The 25,612-nt window shown below is 42.5% G+C and overlaps 1 protein-coding gene across 1 annotated transcript in view; it reads left to right on the plus strand.

Moving 5' to 3' along the window:
• Positions 1 to 9,203, plus strand: part of gpr180 (G protein-coupled receptor 180) — a 60,048-nt gene extending 50,845 nt beyond the window's left edge. The window contains exons 9-10 of the mRNA XM_078402336.1: positions 8,425 to 8,537; positions 8,946 to 9,203. Of these exons, the coding sequence (XP_078258462.1) occupies positions 8,425 to 8,537; positions 8,946 to 8,985 (153 nt within the window). The 3' untranslated portion in view covers positions 8,986 to 9,203. The remainder of the gene's footprint in view (positions 1 to 8,424; positions 8,538 to 8,945) is intronic.
• Positions 9,204 to 25,612: the final 16,409 nt, after the last annotated feature.

Below are 25,612 nucleotides of genomic sequence, written 5' to 3' on the forward strand. Positions count from 1 at the left end.
TCACTGGTCGGCATGGACTTGGTGAGCCGGAGGGCCTGGTACTGCACTATACCTCTAAAGTAAACTAAATAAACATCACTAAAATACATATAGTTATTGCCACACTTTTGAGAGTTTGAAAGCCACAAATCAACAGTCATATTTCCTTTATTTTTAACAATCCAATATATACACCATTGGGAACATCCTGAGGTATTGAGAAAAGCTCCTCCATATTTGTTATATTCGTAATTGAAGTGCTTACCCTGACTTTTGCCAAAACACCATCCATTATAGGTGTTGCATTTTGCAAAGTCTAACAAGAGTAAGACCTACACAGTGAAAGGCAGGACTCTGGGGAAGGTTGTAGAGCAGAGGATCTAGGATTGCAAGTACATAGTTCCTTGAAAGTGGCATCACAGGTAGATAGGATGGTCAAAATAGCTTTTGGCACATTGGCCTTCATCAGTCAGAGTATTGAGTATAGAAGTTGGGAGGTCATGTTAAGTTGTATAAGACATTGCTGAGGCCACATTTAGAGTACTGCGTTCAGTTTTGGTCACCATGTGAAAGGAAAGATGTTGTCAAGCTGGAAAGGGCACATTTACGAGGATGTTGGCAGAACTCGAGGGCCTGAGCCTTTCCTTTAGGGAGAGGTTGAGCTGGCTAGGACTTTATTCCTTGGAGCGCAGGAGGATGAGGGGTGAACAAGATCATGTGGTATAGATCAGGCAAATGCACAGTCTTTTGCCCAGAGTAGGGAATCAAAAAGCACAGACGTAGGTTTAAGGTGTGCTGTTTGTAAAGAATTTGCTTGTGTTCCCTGTGACCATGTGGGTTTTCTCTGGGTGCTCCTGTTTCCTCCCACATCACAAAGACATGCAAGTTTGTAGGTAATTTGGCCTCTGTAAATTGTCCCTAGTGTGTAATTTATGGATGATCGTTGGTTAGTGTGGATTAACTGGGCCAAAGGGCCTGCTTCCATGCTGTATCTCTATCTCTGTCTCTATCTCTGTCTCTGTCTCTGTCTCTGTCTCTGTCTCTGTCTCTGTCTCTGTCTCTGTCTCTGTCTCTGTCTCTGTCTCTGTCTCTGTCTCTGTCTCTGTCTCTGTCTCTGTCTCTGTCTCTGTCTCTGTCTCTATCTCTATCTCTATCTCTATCTCTATCTCTATCTATATCTCTATCTCTATCTCTATCTCTATCTCAATTCCATCCACAACGAGAATAATGCAATCTAATATCTGCATGCATCAAGGCCTTGGACAGCATGAATGCACAAACAAATGTGTCAAATATCATTCACCACAACAAGTGCGAGACTGATGACCTCCAAACAGATAAAATCTAATACAATCTAGTCATCTTTCCTTCAGGCACTTTGGCATTATCATTACTGAATCTAACATCAACATGCTTCTACTCAGTGTATCAGTTCTCTTTCTAAGGACTGTGCAGAAGCAGGAGAATAAGCAGCTATTCCTGAGTCTGGTGGTACGCACTTTCAAGCTTCTGTATCTCTGCCAAACGGGAGCAGTCAGACGCTTAACATTATTGATGTGCAGAGGGATTTTGGAGTCCAAGTTCATTGATCACTCAAGGTGGTAGCACAAAGAAATAGGGTGCAAAGAAGATGTATGGTAAGCTTGCCTTCATTGCTAGGGACATTGAGTATAAGAGTCAGGAAGTCATGATGCAGCTCTATAAGAATTTGGTTGTGCCGCATTTGGAGTATTGCATGCAGTCTGGACACCCCAGTACAGGAAGGATGAGATGGCTTTTGGAGAGGGTGCAGAGAAGGTTTACTGCCTAGATTAAAGGGCTTCAGCTAATAAGAACGTCAGAGGTTGAAGTATGTAAGATTATAAGAGGCATAGAGAGGGTAGACAGTCATTACTTTTTTTCCAGGGTGAAAATGTGCAACACTCGAGGACATAGCTATAAGGTGAGAGGGGGAATGTTTAATGGAGATGTGCGAGGCAAGTATTTTACACAGAGAATCGTGGTGGCTTGGAGCGCATTGCCAGGGATTGTGGTAGAGGTAGGCATGCTGGTGGCCTTTACAAAGCTTTTAGATAGGCACATGGAAATGCAAGGAAGAGAGGGATATGTTCTATGCTGTACTTTTCTATGTTAAAGGAGGAACACCTTCTTTGCTCTTCTTTGAAATTGTGTCTTGATTCCACCTAGGTTTGCAGAGGGGACCTTACTTTATAATTTCATTCAAAAGAAAGCAGAAAACTCTGCCACACTCTCTCCGGACTGCATTGAAAGTAATCTTTAAACCAGTGGATCTTTACTGCAACTGAACATATCTGACCCCGTTTAGCACAAATTGACACTTATACTCCCAAGCTATTCATTTTAAACTACTTTATTGTACTACAGAAACAATCATACTTTGCTTGTACTTAATTGACTGTGAAGTAGTTGAGTTTAATTCAAAGCTTCTTATTTGGGTAATGCCAATGGAGTAAAAAATATTCTTAAAGGTAATTTAAATGAACTATTGGATACAAAATAGAAAGTCATGCAATTCATATTTTCACTATATATTAAAAAAGATAACTTATTGAACTATAGAATTTATAAAAATTACTAATGTTATTGTCATCATGATATGCTCAATTGGTTTTCAGGACTTATGCAAGTGTCCATTATGTGACATTCCACGAGTGATATTCCATCGACAGCCTTATACAAGTGTTATTTTATGCAACAACTCATCGTTAATTCCAACATAATCTATGAATTATTTCCTGGTCACAGTTTTATTCTGCTTCATGATCCTTATTATTTATTGTGTTCATGGGATGTGTATATCGCTGAAAATGCTGAATTTTATTGTCCATCGCCATTTCCCCATGAACTGAGCAGGCAATTAAGAGTCAACACCACTTTCTGGAAGGATATGTGTGAATCAGAAAGGATTTTTCTAACAATCTAGTAAATTCCCAGACTAAACTAATTTAAGACTAATTTTAATCAATGGAATGAAATGCCCCAGCTGGCCTCTTGGGAATCACTCTCACATCTCTGATGAACACAGTGTTACATCAGTAACTTATAGATTCATCCATCTTGCCCCTCTCACCTTAATCTCTGTACTCTCATTCCTCCATATGTGCACAGGTGAAAGAAGACATTCCATAAACCTCTGCTAACATCGCTATTCATTTTATGAAGGACCGTCTGCTTGAATCCTGGAATTCTTGCAAGATTTCACAAGCCTTTGGCTCTTTGTAAATCCACAGAAATTGTTTAGTTTAGAGATACTACATGGAAACAAGCCCTTCGGCCCACCGAATCCAGGCCGATCACTTTTACATTAGTTCTATGTCCTACATATTAGGGGCAACTTACAGAAGCCAATTGCGTGTCTTTGGAGTGTGGGAGGAAACCGGAGCACCTGGAGAAAACCCACTTGGACACTGGGAGAACTTGCAAATTCCACACTGGCACCACCCATAGTCAGGATCGAACCCGGGTCCCTGGTGCTGTGAGGCAGCACCTCTATTGCTGTGCCAGTGTGGCACCCACTAGAATAATTATTGTCATTAGGCTATCTTAAAAATAAATTGGGTATTAAAAGAAAAATTAACCTACAAGCAAGTAAGCTTACAGGACTTTGTACTTTGATCTCGAGTTCTTTTTTTTTAAAAATCTTGTAAGTATGTCTAGGTGGTAGTCTAGGACAGTGCTTCTTAAACTATTTCAGTGTCATTCAGCCTAGAGTCTTTATCACGAAATTTCATTCACCCTCGACTAAATGTTCTTATGTTTTTTTGGTAATTTTCATCTTATTCTCCCTTGTGTATAATTTTATATATAATTTATTTTGTCACATGAGCAAAAAGCATAAATCAATTCATTTCTTATGTGTTTATTTTATTCAACTTTTTGAGCATCCTAAAAATATGTAAAGAAAACTAGGAGTGAAAAAAAAGTTTAATTACCACTGGAGTTGGAAAATCATTCTCTTAGAATGATACAAAAACCATTCCAACATCTAAACACTGGGCTTCAGCCCCATCCTACCCTTTCAGGCTTTGATTACTTGGAAAATAATATTTTCTTGGAAAACTAGCTCAAAAAACCATGGAGTATGTGATTTAATATATTAGTATCCAACTAATATACTTATATTAGTATCCAACTAATATAACGTTCTATAACTCTCCCCGACAAAAGCTCACAATACCACCAAATATCAACTTGCCATATTTGGTGTGCTTCTCTCCGGAAGCTGGCTCTTCCAAATCCATATATATTTTAAAAGTTGTGCATGTGTACTGACATGTATATGTCGCATGCATGCTCAAAACATCATCACATCTTTGTCTGGTGCTCAGTTCTGAATATCTGGCGCCCTCCCATCCTCCCAACCAGGAGTGACAAAAAAATTAAGAACAGAAAAATTATTAGAATTTTTCTAGTTTACATAAAGTAAAGTTAGTAAACAACTGTCTTAGAACTTAGAATTAGATTCTTAAAAACAATGTTTTCTTATTGTGTATGGATTACCACAAATAAATGACAAGCAGTATACTTCTACACTTATCATCAAAGACTAGGATGTTCTTGTACTCCTGTGACAAGCTTCTCAAACCAAGCTTCAATTTCCTTCTCCAAAGCAACCCACATTACCAAATCATTATACTGAAATGAATTGCGTTTTTTGGATTTCAATTCTACCAAGGTCGAAAATCCTTGTTCTGACAGGAAAGTTGTTGTCATCATTACTAGTGGTTGAAGGGCCTTCAAGGCAATTGATTTGTATTCAGGGAAAGCAAGTAATCCAATCCAATAGTCTCCATAGTAGGAGTACATCTCAAAAGATGATTTTTGAGTGAAGTCATAATGAAACTCTATCAACACTTCTGACATTTCCCCAAAATCTACTCGCTTAATGTGGCTAGTGATAAATGGATTAACTATCCACATCTGATTTTCCAAGTCCTGCAGAGGTTTCTGAGGAAAATTTGTTTCAAAATTTTAAGACAGCAATTGCAGATGGTCAGAAATGGTGTCCTTCAATGTTTTCTCTAGATCAGTTTGCTTTTCTTCCTGCTCACACTCTTTGAGGAATCTTTCCAAATGTGGGAAATTGGTGAAATTGCCTTTACGAATGTTAATATGCCACATGGTGATCTTCATTTTCATGGCTTCTATTTTCCCAAGGACATCTAAGATGTCACCTCCTTAACCTTGAAGTGACAAGTTGAGCCGATTCAAATGTTCAAAAATAGAAGTCATGTAACACAATTTGGCCAGCCAAAAATCATTGTTGAAATGCATTGCTTTCACGTCACCTTGCTCAGTAAAAAGTACAGACAGTTCATTCTTCAGGGACAGCACTCTTTCAAGGACTCTTCCACGTGACATCCATCGAGCCTCAGAATGCAGGAGGAGAATCATGTGATCTGCAGACATATGTTTGCATAGCTCTGAAAACAGCCGACATTTCTTTGCTTGTGGACAAATAGCATTGACAATTTTCACCACATCTTGCAACAATTCTTCCAGCTCATTTTTCTGGTCATTGCAACGTGTTCAGTTTCTTGGCAGCCAGTGCTTCCCGATGTAAACAACAATGTAAAAAGGTGCAATTATGGGATTTTTCTTTGATGCGAGCGGTGGCTCCTTTATGTTTCCCCATCATGGCTGCAGCACCGTCTGTAGTCACAGCAACACATTTGCTCCAAGATAAATGTTCATTTTCCATGAATTCGTCAAGCTTGGAGAAAATAAATTCACCTGTAGTTTGCTCTCTGACTGGCAAGCAAAAGAGATACAGCTCGATAAAGCTCCAGATCTTCAGCAATCATAGTAGATTGAAGTTTCATTGTGTCATTGGACAAAGGAATTTGCACTACTTTATCCACTGCTTGCTTTCCACCATATAGTAGATTGACAACGATTTTCAAACACGGTTTGACAACTTTCTCAGCCTCTGTGTATGGCTTTTTTTCTTTCATGAGCACATGTGCTATTTGAAGAGAGGCAAGAAGAAAAGGTTTTTTAGTCGCAATGTGATTCTTTACCATCGACTGGAAGAAATTCTGCTGGTTCCACAAATACGAGTGTTTTTGAAAAACTGTATGGACTTGTTTTGATGATTGCTATGCTTTGTTCTTAAATGAGTCTGTAATTTTGAAGGAGCCAGGCACTGGTTGCTATATTTTACACTGCAAAACATGCACTGAGTTGAGGGAGTGGGGTTTGTTAGTTCATCTTGGGGAAGGAAAAAACCATACTTGATATATTCATCATTCCACTTTCTTTCCTTGAGCTTTGAGGAGAGGCTACTTTGGTCCTGGTATTTTCTCTTGAGATTAAGTTTTTCCTTGCCTGTATCATTAACAGAGTCATCATCTATAACATACGTAACTGCATTTTTAAGTTCGTTATCCTCAGCTTCCTTGTCACCCTTCACAAGTGACTTGTCTCCTGCAAAAAGTCTATCCCCTACTCCCAATTCCTCTGTCTACGCCGCATCTGCACCCGGGGTGAGGTGTTTCACACTAGGGCATCAGAGATGTCCTCATTCTTCAGGAAACGGGGCTTCCCCTCTTTCATTATAGATGAGGCTCTCACTAGGGTCTCTTCTACATCCCGCAGCTCCGCTCTTGCTCCCCCTCCCCCCATTCGTAACAAGGACAGAATCCCCCTCGTTCTCACCTTCCACCCCATCATCCAGCGTATCCAACAAATCATCCTCCAACATTTCCGTCACCTACAACGGGACCACACTACTGGCCACATCTTCCCATCCCCTCCCCTTTCTGCGTTCTGCAGAGACTGTTCCCTCCGTAACTCCCTGGTCCACTCGTCCCTTCCTACCCAAACCACCCCATCCCCGGGTACTTTCCTCTGCAACCGCAGGAGATGCAACACCTATCCCTTTACCTCCCCCCTCAACTCCATCCAAGGACCCAAACAGTCTTTCCAGATGAGACTGAGGTTCACCTGCACCCCCTCCAACCTCATCTATTGTATCCGCTGCTCTAGATGTCAACATCTTTACATCGGCGAATACAAACGCAGGCACGGTGATCGTTTCGCACAACACCTTCACTCAGTCCGCCTTAACCAACCTGATCTCCCAGTGGCCGAGCACTTCAACTCCCCCTACCACTCCCAGTCTGACCTTTCTGTCATGGGCCTCCTTCAGTGCCATAGTGAGGCCCACCGGAAATTGGAGGAACAGCACCTCATATTTCGCTTGGGCAGCTTGCAGCCCAGCAGTATGAACATTGATTTCTCCAACTTTAGATAGTTCCTCTGTCCCTCTCTTCCCCTCCCCCTTCCCAGTTCTCCCTCTATCTTCCTGTCTCCACCTATATCCTTCCTTTGTCCAGCCCCCCTGACATCAGTCTGAAGAAGGGTCTCGACCCGAAACGTCACCCATTCCTTCTCTCCTGAGATGCTTCCTGACCTGCTGAGTTACTCCAGCATTTTGTGAATAAATACCTTCGATTTGTACCAGCATCTGCAGTTATTTTCTTACACTTCCTCTTGAGTCCTGTTCATTTCACTCTCTTTCAGAAATGAACTACTTCCTCCTGCACACCCTTCCTCTAGAGCTGGTTTCTTTAGGTACTTCAACAAAGACATAGTGTGTTAATCTGCAAATCAAACTCACAAAATACTGAAGTCGCTAGAATAGAAAATGCAGAATATCATTACAAGAAAATGGCACAATCTAACTTTAGATTGCCTAAAAACGGGGCTCAAATCTTCTTAATATAGCTAGAATTCATGTTGCTTGATGCAAATAAGTGCTGGTAGATTGAAGTACAGTAAATATATATAGAATTCTAGTTCTAGTAGAAAAGTAGCTAAATTGGCAACGCAAAGTAAAGTTACAGTTCAACAGTTGCCTACGTCGATCCTCCAGTGTTGCCATTTATAAATTTATGATCCCACTAGCTCATCTGGTCTTCCCTAAAAAGGTTATATTACAGTAAATTTGGGAAATATCCTGCTACTTTGAAATAAGAAAACCATATGTAGAGAGAAAAAAACATATCGAATTTCCAGCTCCACTGCCATTAAAACCCAATAAGAGCTTACTAACCACTTTAATGGCAATGCCATTTCTAAGTATAGAAAAATATATATAAATATCTGAATAAATTAAGTCATTCACCCTTCATTCCCCCCTCTAATTTCATTCACCCCCAAAATAATATCATTCACCCTTGGGTGAACCATTCACCAGATTACGAAGCACTGGTCTAGGATTTTCATTTCCAAGTTCTATATAATTGATTTCCAATTTGTAACAATGTCAGGTGAGTTTTAGCACCTAATCACTTAAAAGATAATGATAAGATTTTTAATATTTGCAAAAATAGTTTAATGTTTTGTATAAGAAAGGCGATGCATTTGTTTGTAATCTTCCTCAGTTTCTGTCACTGAAATTGACCATTTGTTTTGGCCTAGAAATTATCACCAGCCAGAGGGCTTTTCTGTTGGAATACACAGTTGAGAATGGAATGCACCCATTCAATCATCAGCACAAAAGACCACAAAGGAATTAATACCATGATACCATTGTTAGTACCATTCATTTCCTCTTCTTGTTGTAGAAACATTTGCAACTTTACCATTGTGTAATCTAGAAAATGATTGCATGTTAGTAGTTACGCTCTTTCCTTTCTTAAATAATTAGATTCTTATTCTCTGTTTCGGACTGAAAACGTAATGAATACATATTGTTTGTAAATCATGCTGTGGTTTGTGTACTGTTTCTCACAGTCAGTGCCAATTAATATTTAACTATAGATAGCATTTAAAACTTAACTTCTTGTTCACTTTGCTGACAATAAATTTTACCAACTACTACTATTATTATTTGTCGTGATATGTACCATTGTACCAATGTGCTTTGTTCATAATGACTCATTATTTCTGACTGTTAAGAAAAGATTATGTAAGTAAACATAAAGTTCTTTTGTTTTCAGGAACCTGAGTGGCACACCAAAAATACATAAGGATGTTTGATTTCCAAGCCCCACTAGGCAAACATAAGTCATCAACCATGGATTTTCACAACTGTTAAAAATATATCGAATGGGAGTTTGGAATGAAGCTAAGAGACATTTTTAATCTGAACTTTGAGCTACAATGTTGCCTTTTAACAATATTTTTTCCCCACTGCTGATTGTATGAATTCTTAGTTATTTCACCTAAGTAGCTATTATTCATGTATGTAAAGTGAATTGTGACTATTTGACCATGGAGGTGGTCCAGTCAAACCTGTCCTCACCCAATATACACACAATCTTTCCTTTGGAGTCATTAAAGAACAAACAGGAGGAACGCTTCCTAATTTTTACCCCTTTTTACCTCAGGTCCTCTGAAACCTAATGTGCCGATGCACGGTATGCCTTAAGTGAAATCAACTAATTATTTAGAGAACAGAGAAGGGGCATCGTCAGCCATGCCCGTAGTATGTGCCTGCTGCAAATGAGAATGGCAAGCAGCATAGGAGGCAAACTGTTGTCAGGGTAGATGTAACAGGGCGAACTGGTTATACCGGTTTCTAGCTCAATGACATGTGGCAGATAACAATCTGGTCAGGGAGGAAGGGAGGAGATAGCAACAGCAGCTGGGAAGTGATACATGGAGAACAAATGCTGCAGATTGATCTGATAGGAGAGGAAGGTGAAGAATGGAACTGAATGAGTGGTGCTGGCAGATGGGAGCCACAATGGATAGGGAGGGGTAGCAGTGGGTGAAATGGGACTCCCAGCTGACTAACACTCTGCTTTTTGGAAGGGGGCTGGGGGTAAGGTAGGAAGAAGGGGTTGCAAAAAGGGACCAGGGTAGATCAGAGACAGAGAGAGTGCAGGTTGCCTAACATTGGAGAATTCGATGTTCATGCCAGTGGGTTTAGTTTAGTTTCGAAATACAGTGCGGAAACAGGCCCTTCGGCCCACTGAGTTCGCACTGACCAACGATCCCCACACATTAACACTATTATACACACACTAGGGACAATTTCAATTTATACCAAGCCAATTAACCGACAAACCTGTACGTCTTTGGCGTGTGAGAGTAAACCGGAGACCTCAGAGAAAACCTACTCGACCACGGGGAGAACGTACATATTCCATAGTCGGGATCAAACCCGGGTCTCTGGCGCTGTAAGCAATGTAGGGCAGCAACTCTACTGCTGCTGCCCCGGGTTGTAGAATAACCAGGCAGAATATGAGGTGCTGTCCCTCATATTTGAATTTAGCCTCTCTTTGACAGTTAAAGAGACAGAGTGGAAACTGGTCAGCATGGGAATGGGGAGAGGAAATAAAATGGCTGGAAACTGGGAGAGCCGGATGGCCACAGTGGACAGAGCGCAGTTAATCAAGCATTTGAAGCAACTTGGAGTAACTATTCACAGTGAATTGTAGGGCCCTGGGGAGTGTTGTAGTGCAGAGGGATCTAGGAGTACAGATACATAGTTCCCTGATTGTGGATTCACAGGTAGACAGAGTGGTCAAGAAGGCTTTTGGGTCATTGGCCTTCATCGGTTATGGTATTGAGTATAGAAGTTGGAAAGTTATGTTACAATTGTACGAGATGTTGGTGAGGCTACACTAGGAGTATTGTGTTCAGTTTTAGTCATCCTGCTGTTGGAAGGGCTGAGCTGCAAGGAGAGATTGGGCAGGCGAGGATTTTATTCCATGGAGGGTTGAGGCTGAGGCATGATCCTATAGCAGTGTATAAAATCATGAGAGGAATGGATAGGGTAAATGCACAGATAGGATGAATGCACAGGGTAGAGGAAACATAAACAAGAGGACATATGCTTAAGATGAGAGGAGCAAGATTTAATATGAACCTGAGGAGCAATTTCTTCACTTTGAGGTTGATGGTGTATGGAACGAGCTACCGGCGGAGGTAGTTCAGGTAGATGCTATCACAACATTTAAAAGGTAATTGGACAGGTACATAGATAAGAAAGGTATAGAAGGATATGGGCCAAACTTGGGCAAATGGGACTAACTTAGATTGGGCGTCTTGGTCGGCATGCACAAGTCGGGCCGAGTCAATAATATATTTGCACCTAAGCTCATCATCACCATAACCAGCCTGCTTGAGTTCCAGCTGAACAGGGTGAAATAATATTAATGGAAACATAATTACTTACTCAGGGTTCTTCAATGAGCACGCTTTTGCTGCTGTACATTTGAACTCCTCTCCTCGATAAAGTGGGAAGAAACAACATGCTATTTTACAGTGTAGTTTATACAAAACAGGATAAAGCTACAATGCCAATTTTGTGAAGTTATTTTTACGTTGCAATTGGAAAGTATAGCCATTTGGGCTCAACAAAGGCACCTCAAACTGTAGTGAGATAATGACCAGATGAACCAATGTTTCTTGAGAGATAAATGTCAACCAGGTCACCAGGGAAATCTCTGCTCTTCTATATGTAGTGACTTGGGCCTTGTGCTTGGATCTAAATGAGATTGTAGATGATTCTAATAAGCAGACTTCCACTAATTCTCCTCTGATATATCAATCAATATCAGTGATACAATACACTTTGGCCCGGAGAGCTATCTGCTTGCCCCACTATAATGGCACTGAGTTTGGGATCTGCTTGAGCAGCAGAATGGTGGATCGAGTGAGCAGGAAATAAAGAACAGGATTGCCTTAAGTTCAGCAGTCGTAATAGCAAGCAAGGGAAATGTGGGAGTTATCAGTGGGTTCAGTCATTTGCCCTGCTTATTCACTCCTTGTAATCTGCTGATTTACTATCCCTGGATTTGCAATGTGATATAGTCAAAGAGTTATACCCCAAAGAAACAGACTCTATGACCCAACCCATCGTTCTGACCAAGTTCCCGAACCAAGCTAGTCCCCCTTGCCTAGCCTGGTCCATATCCTTCCAAATCTTTCCTCTTTATGTACCTCTGCAAGTCTCTTTTAAACATTTCATTTTATTGCTATAGGCAGGGTATTGATATATTACTGTCACATGTACGAGATACAGTAAAACAATTGTATTGGTCATATATGAGTACATTCACATGATGCGATAGAGAAAATAAGCATGATTTGATTCCCGTACTCTGGATAGAAATCTATTCCCTCATTATTTTATACACCTCTTTAAGATTACCCACAAGCCTCTTTCACTCCAAGGATTAAAATCCTACCTACCCAACTTTTCCCTCTAGCTCAGGCCCTTGAATCATGGCAGAATCTTCATAAATCTTCTCTTCTATCTTGCCAGCTTAATAACATTCTTCCTACAACAGGATGGCCAAACGTGCTTTGATTTTTCACTCAGTAATATGGTTTGATTAGTTGGCAGCATTTCTGTCCACTAGCCATTCTATGTAAAGATGCCCCATTGATTGAATTAAATTCTCTGAAATTTTACTTTGATCAATAGGCACAACATTTGCTACCCTCCCGTATTTTAGCACCTCTCCTGTATTTAAAGACAATTCATACATTTCAACTAGGGCTCCCGCAATTTCCTCTCTAGTTTCCCACAATGTGCTTGGATACATCTGATCAGGCCCTAGAGATTTGATTACGTTCATACATGATAGTACCTTCAGCACCACTTTGATCGTGAAGGGCCTGTCCCACTTAGGCGATTGTTTTGGCGACTGCCGGCAACTGTCAAAGTCGTAGCAGATCGACAAAATTTTCTTTTACCCGACGACAATGACCACGACAATGCCGAGTCAGGTCGAGATTACACCGTCTTCGGAAACATCGCGAAAATTCCCACGCTGTCAATGCTTCTCTGGCGTCCTGGTTTTCGCTGAAATCACTGACAAGTCGGTAAGTATAACTCCTTTGAATTATAACCCCTTGCATGGGTTACTTAAAAACCAAGTTTCACTGTACTGCACGGTGGCGCAGCGGTAGAGTTGCTGCCTTACAGCGAATGCAGCGCCGGAGACTCAGGTTCGATCCTGACTACAGGCGCCGACTGTACGGAGTTTGTACATTCTCCCCGTGACCTGCGTGGGTTTTCTCCGAGATCTTTGGTTTCTTCCCACACTCCAAAGACGTACAGGTATGTAGGTTAATTGACTGGGTAAATGTTAACAAAAAATTGTCCCTAGTGTGTGTAGGATAGTGTTAATGTGTGGGGATCGCTGGGCAGCGTGGACTCAGTGGGCCGAAGGGCATGTTTCCGCGCTGTATCTCTAAAAAAATCTACTGTAACAAGGCATAAACTGGATTTACTTCCAGATTACTAATAGCTGTATTAAAAAAATTTTTTTTTTAAGTGGTTAAGTGGATTTTTGTGGGGAGTGCAGGCATTCTTTGAAAATGTACGGGAGATGCATATCTGGTTTCTGGGTTGCATATCTGGGTTGGGAGTCCACTTTAAATGTAATGGCTGATGGCCTTAAACATCGCAAAATTCCCACGCTTACCTGACCGTCAAACTGTCGCCTCCAATCTACCTGTCAAATGTCCTGACGGTAAATAAATTGGTTAAATGCAAGCATTTTATGGTATTTTGAAATGACTTTACTTATTTTAATATTATGTGCTTCTAAATGCATCTAAGAGAACCTAGCAAACCTGGGGACAGCAGGCGACAGCGCCCGCAATAAGCAACAACGATACCTGACGACAAACCAGCTGTCGCCGAGAAATTTCAAACCGTATGATTTCTTAGCAATGCGCCGAGATCCACTATGATTTTTGGAAGACTCCTCACGATCATGGGCGGCAAGGTGGCGCAGCGGTAGAGTTGCTGCCTTACAGTGAATGCAGCGCCAGAGACCCGGGTTCGATCCCGACTATGGGTGCTGTCCGTACGGAGTTTGTACGTTCTCCCCGTGACCTACGTGGGTTTTCTCCGAGATCCTCGGTTTCCTCCCATACTCCAAAGACGTGCAGGTTTGTAGGTTAATTGGCTTGGTAAATGTAGAACTTGTCGCCAGTGGGGTGTAAGAGAGTGTTAGTGTGCCGGGATCGCCGGTTGGCGCGGACTTGGTGGGCCGAAGGGCCTGTTTCCGTGCTGTATCTCTAAACAAAAAAAGGCAGTCGCCTTAAAATCGCCTAAGTGGGACAGGCCCTTAACAGACTGCTCTCAAGACGCTTGCATTGACTGCCTGAAGTTCCTCAGCCCTCCTGTCCTTCTCCTCGATAAATACAGAGGAGAAATACTCATTGAGGACCTTCCCCATCTCCTGTGGCTCCACAGAGTTGACCGCTTTGATTCCTGAGGGGTTCCACTCTCTCTCTAGTTACCCTTTTCCCCCTTATGTATTTATAAAATCTCTTGGAATTGTCCTTAATGCTACCTGTCAGAGCTATCTCCTAGCCCCTTTTTGCCCATCTTATTTCCTTTTATAGTTTGCTCCTTAGTCCCCAAAACTCCTCCAGGGATGCACTTGATCCCAGCTGCCTATACCTGTCCCATGCGTCCTTCCTATTCTTGACAAATGCCTCAATTTCCTTTGTCAGACAAGCTTTCTTACGTTTGCCTGCCTTGCCCTTCACTCTAACAAGGACATGCATATCCTGAGCTCTTGTCAGCACAGTTTTGAAAACATTCCACTTGGCTAATGGTCCTTTCCCCTCAAATAACCTGCTCCAATCAACTTGAGCGAGATCTTCTCTCACAATCTCAAAGTTGGCCGTACCCCAATTTAGCATTTTAATACGTGGACACTCTGTCCCGATCCAACACTATCTTAAACCTAATCAGACCGTGGTCACTGGTCCAAAAGGCTCCTCCACAAACACTTTGTTCACTTGCCCTTCCCAATTTCCCAAGACAGACTAGATCAAGTGTTGCTCTCTCATGTGTGGGGCCCTCTGCATATTGCGGGAGATAACTCTCCTGAACACTTTTGAGAAATTGCACCCCATCTAAACCTTTCACACTATGATTTTCCCAGTCAATATTGGAAAAGTTAAAATCCCCTATTACAACAATCTTGTTTGACCTGCAGCTGTCTGCAATCTCCTGGCATATTTGTCCTTCTAATTCATGTTGACTATTTGGAGGTCTGTAGTACACCCTGTACTCTGTTATTTAGGGTGGCTAGAGAGAAGATTGCAGGAGCTTTGACGAAATCTTTGTTTCTTCATAGACAAGGTTGTGGAAGTCTGGAGAGTGACCAATGTTATTCCTTTGTTTAAGAAAGGAAGTAGAGAGAATATAGGAAACTATAGATCGCCTTACATCAGTGGAAGGGAAACTGTTGGACAGAATTCTTTGAGATAGGATTTACTCCCATTTGGAAGAGAATGAGCTAGTTAGGGATCGCCAGCATAACTTTGTATGTGGCCTGTCGAGTGTCACTAACTTGATTGGGTTTTTGTCGAGGTACAAAGGAGATTAATGAAAGTAGAGCAGTAGATGTAGTGGACATGGATTTTAGTACGGCATTTGGTAAGGTCCTTCATGGTTGGCTGATCAAGAGGATTAAGATGAAAGGAACTGATGATGATTTGAACGTTTGGATTTAGAACTGGCTTATTCATAGAAGACAAGGGGGTGTGGTGGAAGGCAATATTCTGGCTGGAGGTCTGTGACCAGTGGAATTCTGCAGGGACTGTGCTGGGACCTCCACTGTTTGCGATATTTATAAATGACCTAGATGTAAATGTAAGATAGACACAAAAAGCTGGAGTAACTCAGCGGGACAGGCAGCATCTCTGGAGAGACAGAATGGGTGATGTTTCGGGTCAAGACCCTTCTTCAGGTTGTATAAGAAAATAACTGCAGATGCTGGTACAAATTGAAGGTATTTATTCACAAAATGCTGGAGTAACTCAGCAGGTCAGGCAGCATAGGTTGTAAATGTAGATGGGTTGGTGAGTACGTTTGCTGATGACACCAGCATTGGATGAACAGTGGACAATGATGAAGGCTGTCAGAAGATAAAGGGGGGTACGGATCAGCTGCAGAAATGGCCAGAGAAATAGCAGATGGAGTTTAACCTGAAAAAGTGTAAGGTGTTGCACTTCCGGAGGTTGAATGTAAGGAGAGAGTATACAGTTAATAGCAAGACTCTTAACAGCATTGATGTGTTGAGGGACATTGGAGTCCAAGTTCATAGCTCACCAAAGGTGGCAGCACAAGTAGATAGGGTGGTGAAGGAGGTGTATGGTATGCTTGCCTTCACTGCTAGGGATGTTGAATATAAGCGTCAGGAACTTATAATGCAGTTCTATTGGACTTTGGTTAGGCCACATTTGAAGTATTGTGGGCAGTTCTGATCATCCCATTACAGGAAAGATAAGGAGGCTTTGGAAAGGTGCAGAGGAGGTTTACCAGGATGCTGCCTGGATTAAAGGGTTTCGGTTACAGGGAGAGGTTGGATAGACTTGGAATGTTTATTGGAGGTTGAGGGGAGATTTGATAAAGGTATATAAAATTATGAGAAGCATACATAAGGTAGACAGTCAGAAATTTTATCCCAGGGTGGAAATGCCCAACACTAGAGGACATAGCTAAAAGGTAAGAGGGGGACGTTTAATGGATATATGCAGGGCAAATGTTTACACAGAGAGTCGTGGAATACATTGCCGTGGTAGAAAAACATAATAGACACAATCGTTTAAGAGGTTTTTAGATAGACACAAGGAAGTGCAAGGGAATAGAGGGATATAGATCATATGTAGGTCGGTAAGATTAATTTAGCTAGGCATCATGTTTGGCACAGACATTGTGTGCTGAAAGGCCATTCCTGTGCTGCTATGTTTTATGTTCTATGATGTGCTGGCATTAGAAAGGGTCCAGAGGAGGTATACGAGTATGATCCCAGGAATGTTTGGGTTAACGTATGAGTAACACTCGAAGGGTATGGGCCTGTATTAGTTGGAGTTTAGAAGGATGCGGGGAGATCTCAAAGGAAACCTATAATGAAAGGCCTTGATAAAGTGGACGTGGAAGGGATGTTTCCAGTAATGGTAGAGTTTAGACCCAGAGGGAAGAGCCTCAAAGTAAAAGGAAGTACCTTTAGTAAAGAAATAAGGGAGGAATCTGCCTCCAGAGGGGAAGTGACACAGCTGGTGTCCTGGTGCCATCGCAACAACCTGGAGCTCAATGCTCTCAAGACAGTGGAACTAATTGTAGACTTTCGAAGAGCTCCCCCTCCCCTCCCCCCACTCACCATCAACAACACCATAGTCACATCTGTGGAGTCATTTAAGTTCCTTGGAACCATCATCTCCAGGGACCTTAAATGGGGGGCCACCATCGACTCCACAGTCAAAAAGGCCCAACAGAGAATGTACTTCCTGCGGCAACTGAAGAAACACAATCTGCCACAGGCAATGATGGTCCAATTCTATACTGCTATCATTGAATCCGTCCTCACCTTCTCCATAATGGTCTGGTTTGGCTCAGCCACCAAGCACAACATCCAGAGGCTGCAACGGATTGTTCGCACAGCTGAGGAGGTTGTTGGCTGCAACCTTCCCCCCCATTGACGAACTGTACACTGCAAGGGCCAGGAAGCGAAATGGGAAGATCATCTCTGACCCCTCTCACCCTGGCCACAAACTCTTCGAAGCACTTCCCTCTGGAAGGCGACTCCGGACTGTCAAAGCAGCCACAGCCAGACATAAAAACAGCTTTTTTCCACGAGTGATAGTTCTACTCAATAACCAAAGTCTGTAGTCTCCTTTTTGCTCTGGTTTATTTTCACACACATGTTTAGACCGTAATGTTGTATCCTTATTGTTTTGATGTGTTTATGCTTTATTCTTAATTGTTAACTGTATGTTTGTGTTGTCATTTGTGAGCAGAGCACCAAGGCACATTCCTTGTATCTGCATACTTGGCCAATAAACTTATTCATTCATTCATTCATTCATTCATTCATTCATTCATTCATAAGGAAGAATATCTTCAGCGAGAAGGTGGTGAATTTGTGGAATTCATTGCCAGACATGACTGTGGAGAGCACATTCACAAATATTGGATATTTTTAAAGCGGAGATTGGTAGGTTCTTGTTTAATTAAGGCATCACAGGTTACGGGGAGAAGGCAATCGAATGGGGATGAGAAGGTAAAATAGATCAGTTATGATTGAATGGCAGAGTAGACTCAAAGGGGTGAACGGCTTAATTCTGCTCCTACGGCGTGCAGCGTAGGTTCACTAGGTTAATTCCCGGAATGGCGGGACTGTCATATGTTGAAAGGCTGGAGCAATTAGGCTTGTATACACTGGAATTTAGAAGGATGAGGGGGGATCTTATTGAAACATATAAGATAATTAGGGGATTGGACACATTAGAGGCAGGAAACATGTTCCCAATGTTGGGGGAGTCCAGAACAAGGGGCCACAGTTTAAGAATAAGGGGTAGGCCATTTAGAACGGAGATGAGGAAGAACTTTTTCAGTCAGAGAGTGGTGAAGGTGTGGAATTCTCTGCCTCAGAAGGCAGTGGAGGCCAGTTCGTTGGATGCTTTCAAGAGAGAGCTGGATAGAGCTCTTAAGGATAGCGGAGTGAGGGGGTATGGGGAGAAGGCAGGAACGGGGTACTGATTGAGAGTGATCAGCCATGATCGCATTAAATGGCGGTGCTGGCTCGAAGGGCTGAATGGCCTACTCCTGCACCTATTGTCTATTGTCTATTGTTTTATAGTCTCTTTTCCCTAATGTACTTCACATATTTTTGAAATCTCCTTAATATTAACTTGCCCCCTTTCTGCCCTCCTGATTTTCTTCATCTCAGTTATTGAAGCTCCTCCAGGGATACATTTGATCCCAGTTACTTATCGTTGTTCTATGCCTCCTTCTTTTTCCCGACCAGAGCCTCAATTTCTCTCGTAATCTGAGCTTCCATATTCCTATCTTCCGTGCCCCTTAACAGGAACATGTATGCCCTGAACTCTTGTTACCACAGTTTTAAAAGCATCCCAATTTCTGGACGTCTTTGCCCGCAGACAACCTACTCCCATCAACTTTAGCAGGTTCCTATCTAATATCATCACAGTTGACTTTGCTCCACTTCAAAAACTTAAATTGTGGCCCGACCCTGTCTTTATCGATAACCATTCTAAACCTAGTTGAGCTGTGATCACTGGGCCCTAAAGGCTCTCCCACAGATGCTTCAGTCACTTGATTGAATTTCCTCAGAGTAGATAGATCAAGCTTTGCCTCTCTCTTGGAGGGCCCTGTACATATTGCCTGAGGAAACTTTCCTGAACACATTTGACAAATTCTAAGCCCTTGGCACAATGACAGTCCCAGTCTATATTAGGAAGTTAAAATCCCCTACTATGACAACCTTATTAGTCTTGCAGCTGCCTGTAATCTCCCAGCAGATTTGTTTTTCTAATTCCTGTTGACTGTTTATGGCTGTTTCTAAGAAGGTGATCATCCCCTTTTTACTTCTCAGCTCTACTCATGTAGCCTCACTGGACAAACCATCAGTAATCATCTTGGACGACTGCCATGACATTCTCTTTAATCAATAAAGCAACACCCCCTCCTTTTTTACTCCGCCTCTATCTACCCCTCGGCACCTGTACTCTGGAAATTTAAGCTGCCAGTCCTAACCCTCTCAGAAGATTTCTGTAATGACTACAATGTCCCAGTCACACGTGTCTGTCCATGTCCTGAGTTCATCTGCCTTACCTGTCAAGACTCTTGCATTAGAATGCAATTCAATCCAACAGTCCTTCATCATTCCCTTCCATGCTCCTGCCCATTTTGTCCACTAAACTTACTTTCATCATCTTGATGACAGCAGCCCACCGCCCACCCCACCCACCTCCCCTTCCCCCTCCATTGGATGCTGCTCTCATCCCAATGACTGGCTGACAGACCAGGAGGTCAAGCTCCAGCATCATTGGTAACAGCTGGGGAAGGGAGGGAAAGGGGAGGGGGGGGGGAACAGGAAGGGGGAGGGGAGAAGTGTGGGAGGAAGAGGGTGGAGAAAAGGAGAGGTGAGGAGAGGAGGAGGAGGATATGTTGTCTTCTCAGCAGTTCAAGCAGTGGTTTTGCGTGTTTGTTGAAGTACTAACTTCCTACAGTTTGACCATCAGTCAGTCTTTGTCGTACTTCCTCCTGCCGTACTTCCTCCTTTGTCGTACTTCCTCCTGGTTTTGTGGAGAATGTATTTTGCTTGGCAGGGTTATTTTGTACTTCCTGCCATTCAGTAGCTCTGTTGGTGATTTCATGTCAGCTCTCAATGGTGTTGCTCTGAGTGACAACAAGGCAAGGTTGGGGTCTTCCTTTGATAAGCATTTCCTTCATTTCTGGACCTTTCTCTCTATGAGATTGTGATCCTCGGATAGTGAGGGGATGAGGTGGTGACGATGAAGCAGTGGTCATCTTCCAACTCCTTCAACTCTTTGGAGGTGAACTGGGTTCCATTATCGCCAATCACCTTCTGAGGTATCCCTTGCTCAGCAAACAGGATCCGTACTGCTGAGAGATTGAGATTGTTGATACTATCAGATCTTTCATCCTTCTGATGATTGGGAATTTTCATTCACTTTCATTTTGTCTGTTTTCTGTTGGAAGACATCTTATGAGCAGTAGCAGGTTACAATCATGTACCATTCTTGGTTGTAGGTGAACAAATCCATACCCTAGGTGTGCCATGGCCTTCCATCCTGGAAGGCAACTTCCACCCTTCCCTCAAATTCACCTGGACTATCCCTGACACCCCTTTCCCCTTTCTTGATCTGTCTGTCTCCATCACGGGTGACAGACTATTGACTGACATCTATTACAAAACAATCAACTATCATGACTATACATCCTCCTACCCTGCCTCTTGCAAAGACGCTATTTCCTTCTCTCAATTCGTCCATCTCTGGCGCATCTGCTCCCAATATGAGGCTTTCCATACGAGGACATTCAAGATGTCCTCATTCTTCAGTGAACATGGCATTTAAGAGACTTCTGGATAGGCACATGGAAGTTCGGGGAATTGAGGGATATTGATCAAATACAGGCAGATGAGATCTGTTTAACTTGCCATCATGTTCGGCACAAATATTGTTCCTGTGCAGTCTTGTTCAATGTTCTAGAGCCCTAAAGGAAATATATGAATCACAGACGGGTTTAAAATCATGATAGGGTGATTAGACGGGGGTGAGGTGCCGGATGACTGGAGGGTGGCTAAAGTTGTGCCTTTATTTTGGAAGGGGTGCAAGTAAAACCTTGGGAACTATCGACTAGTGAGTCTAACATCTGCGGTAGCTATGTTACTGAGAGGATTCTGAGGGATAAGATATATATGTATTTGGATGGACAGAGGCTGATTATGGATGGTCAACATGGTTGTGCATGTGGGAGATTGTGACTCAAGAGCAGAGGGATATGAGTCTCGGTGCGCAGTTCCTTGTTAGTAGCATCACAGTTAGATAGAGTGGTAAAGAAGTCTTTTGGTACATTGTCCTTCATCAATCAGGGTATTGAGTATAGAAGTTGGGGCCTTCTGTTACAGTTGAACAAAACGTTGGTGTGGCTGCATTTGGAATATCGTGTTCAGTTTTGGTCACTAAACTGGATATCATTAAGCTAGAAAGAGTGCAGAGAAGATTTATGAGAATGTTGCCAGGACTCGAGGGCCTGAGCTCAAGGGAGAGATTGGGTAAGGTGAGACTTTATTCCTTCATGTGCCTGAGGCTGACGGGTTTAAAATCATGATAGGGTGATTGCACAGAGTCTTATACCCAGGGTAGAAAAATCAAGAACCTGAGGACATAGATTTAAGATGAGAAGGGAAATAGGAGCCTGAGGGGGAACTTTTTAATATCCAGAGTGGTGGGTATAGGGAATAAGCTGCCAGCGGAGGTAGTTGAAGCAGGTACAATAACAACATTTAAAAGAAACGGACAGGTACATGGACTTGAAAAGCTTAGAGGGATATGGACCACACGTGGGCAAATGAGACTAGCTTAGATGGGACATATTGGTCGGCATGGGCAAGTAGGGCTGAAGGACCTGTTTCCATACTATATGACTCTAATGCAACTCAATCCCACCCCTACCCCACCTCTTCCCTCCCACTCTTGATAAATGTTCACCCTTTTACACTTTGGCTGCAGTCTATGGTATTTTTCAATGCATCTGAGCAACCTACCAACACTACATCACTGTACTTCTCAAACATTCAAGCATCTACGAGTCACAGTGACTTCAAGTTCTCATCTCCTCCAAATTCATTTCCAGTCATACACTGTAATGAATTTTAAATCGATCACTGGTTCTTCTTATCTGTTGGCCAATACTAGAATATGTTGATTTGCAGCATTAATTTGTACCCATCTGAATAGCGATGGTTCAAGAAAGCAGCTGGGCACCATTTTGTCAAGCGAAATACAATATGATACGATATGATAGAAATGTATTTATCCCAGGAGGGAAATTGGTTTGCCAACAGTCATAAAACACAACAAGATACATGAAACATGAAATTAAATGACAAGTGGGAAGTCCAGGATGAGGGATGTGCAAAGATTGGGGAGGGATGGGGGGGAGGGGGGGAGAGGGTGGGGGGGGGGGGGGAGTCAGTCTACCCCAAGACAGAAGGGGAAGGAGTCGTACAGTTTGATAGCCACAGGGATAAAGGATGTCCTGTGGCATTCCGTGCTGCATCTTGTTGGAACCAGTCTTTTGCCGAAGGTGCTCCTCACGTTGGCCAGTGTGTCATGGAGGGGGTCAGCTGTATTGTCGAAGATGCTCTGCAGTTTGAGGAGCATCCTCCCCTCCAAGATCACCTTCAATGAATCCACTCCCAGGACGGAGCCAACCTTCCTGTTGATTCTGTTGGTGTTCGCAGCCTTCGTCCTGCTGCCCCAGCACACGACAGCGAAGAAGATGGCACTGGCCACCACCAATTGATAGAACATCTGCAGCATCTTACTGCAGACGTTGAAAGAGTGGAGCCTACGCAGAAAGTACAGACGGCTCTGTCCCTTATACAATGCCTCAGCATTCCTGGACCAGTCCAATTTACTGTCCAGGTAAGCTCCAAGGTACTTGTACTCCTTAGTAAACTGCACATCCACACCCTTGATGGACACAGGGAACAGGGGTGTTCCTGGCCTCATTAAGTCCACCACTAACTCCTTAGTCTTGTCGGTGTTGAGCTGCAGGTGATTCAGCCCTCACCACTCACCAAAGTCGTTGACTACATCTCTGTATTCAGCTCTGTATTCAGCTCACTGATGCAGCCCACAATTGTAGAGTCATCCGAAAGCTGCAGGTGGCAGGAGTCCGATTAGTATCTGAAGTCCAAGGCGCAGATGGTGAACAGGAAGGGAGAAAGGATTGTCCTCTGTAGGGCCCTTGTGTTGCTCACTACCATGTCCAAAACACAGTTCTGTAGCCTGACATACTGTGATCGTCCAGTCAGGTAGTTGGTGATCCAGGACACTATTGGAGCGTCCACCCGCATCTTCATCTGTTTGCTCCCTAGCGGTATAGGCCGGATGGTGTTAAAAGCACTGGAGAAGTTTAAAAAAACATGACTCTCACAGTACTTCCCAGCTTATCCAGGTTAGCATAGGAACAATGGACCAGGTGGACATGGCATCCTCCACCCCCCACTATGTTTGGTAAGCGAACTGCAGGGGTCCAGTTAAGGTTTAACCAGGGGTCGCAGGTGAGTGAGCACCAGCCTCTCCAGGGACTTCATGATGTGTGAATTTGGAATGAAAAAGAAAGGTTGGTATTACCAACAAGATGCATATCCCACAAAATAAACTTTTAAAGTTACCATCTGAATCTTTCATTATGAGATAAACATTATCCTTGTCCCATGTCTTCCTCCTAAAGTTCGTCTTGTCTTTGATTCACTTTATGAGCTTTAGTTCATTCACCTATTTTTCAGCTTTAAAGATTATAAAAAAGCAAAATATTGAAAAGATCAAAAAAAAATACTGCTGTCTAAAAACTAAGTGAGAGCTGCCACATTCACTGCAATTAAAAACTTCAGTTGGTTGCTCTGAAGAATATGGAATGACTGACTGAAGCAGGTTTGAAACTGAGAATAAGATAAGGATTTTTTAAAAATACAAACAGACTGTGGGGAAGTGAATGTATCTGAGATTGTCATGTAGGGAATTTAAGTCCACAACTAAACTGCATAGCCTGTAAATAGGAAAGATTTAAAGATAAATTATTCTTTAAAAGAAGAAATAAATTTCCTCTCTTCGCATATACTTCATTCCTTGTGCTGTGCTGATATGGTATTTATTTTCACATCCAGTTTATGCTGTAGTTATAAGAATCAGAATATTTTTGGATTAAATTCTTTGTGTCAGCTACTTCTATTTTAGATACATAGGGTACGAACAAACTATACTATGATAAGACCATTCTGCTTTGCAACTATCAAAACTAGCAGATTAGTTATTAAAGAAATAATTGAACTAGGTGTTGCATGCCTTATGTTACTTCACTCCTCCTTGCTTTCCTGGTGAGATGTGCTTATACATGCAATTCAAGCTTCTTTATTCTTAGACTCTCGAATTGTCCACATGGGAGACTGCTCTGGGAGGTGAGATTGCATGGGAACCAGGAAGAGCTAGCCGACTGAATACAAAATTGGCTACATGTGAGGAAGCAGAGGATGATGGTGGAAGATTGCTTTTCAAACTGGAGGCCTGTGACTAGTGGTGCACCTCAGGGATTGGTACTGGGCCCATTGCTGTTTGTGGTTTATATCAACAATGTGGATGAGAATGTACAAGGCGGAATTAGTAAGTTTGCAGATGATGCAAAAATGGGTGGTATTGTAGATAGCGAAGATGGCTATCAAAGATTCCTGATGAATTAGGCAGGTGGGTTGAGGAATGGTTATTGGAATTTAATACAAATAAGTGTGAGATGTTGAATTTTGGAAAGTCAAACCAGGGTAGGACCTTCACAGTAAATGGCAGGTCATTGGGGAGTGTTGTAGAGCAAAGGGATCTAGGAGTGCAGGTACATTGTTCTTAGAAAGTGGTGTCACAGGTGGATAGGGTGGTCAAGAAGGCTTTCACCACATTGGCCTTCATCAGCAACAGTATTGAGTATTGAGTCTGAAGAAGGGTCTCGACCTGAAACGTCACCCATTCCTTCTCTCCAGAGATGCTGCCTGTCCCGCTGAGTTACTCCAGCTTTTTGTGTTTATTTTCAGTTTAAACCAGAATCTGCTGTTCCTTCTTACATATTGAGTATCAAAGTTGGGAGGTCATGTTACAGCTGCACAAGACATTGGTGAAACCACATTTGGAGTATTGTGTTCAGTTTTGGACACCCTGTTATAGGAAAGATGTTGTCAACTTGGAAAGAGTGCAGAGAAGATTTACGAAGATGTTGCCAGGATTCAAAAGCCTGATCAGTACGTGGAGATTGAGCAGGCTAGGACTTTACTCCTTCGAGCACATGAGGATGAGGGGTGATCTTATAGTGATGTATAAAATCATGGGGAATAGATAGGTTAAATGCACAAAGAATTTGACCCAGAGTAGGTGAATCAATAAACAGAGAACATAGACTTAAGGTGAGAGGGACCTGAGGGTCAACTTCTACCGGCAAAGGGTGGTATTTAAATGGAATAAGCTGCCAGAGGAGGTAGTTGAGACAGGCACTATCACAATATCTAAAATACATTTGGACAGGTATATAGATAGGAAAGGTTTAGAAAGATATGGAGCAAACATTGTGTAAATGGGGCAT

This window comes from Rhinoraja longicauda, chromosome 7 (assembly GCF_053455715.1).
Source record: "Rhinoraja longicauda isolate Sanriku21f chromosome 7, sRhiLon1.1, whole genome shotgun sequence".
NCBI lineage: Eukaryota > Metazoa > Chordata > Chondrichthyes > Rajiformes > Arhynchobatidae > Rhinoraja > Rhinoraja longicauda.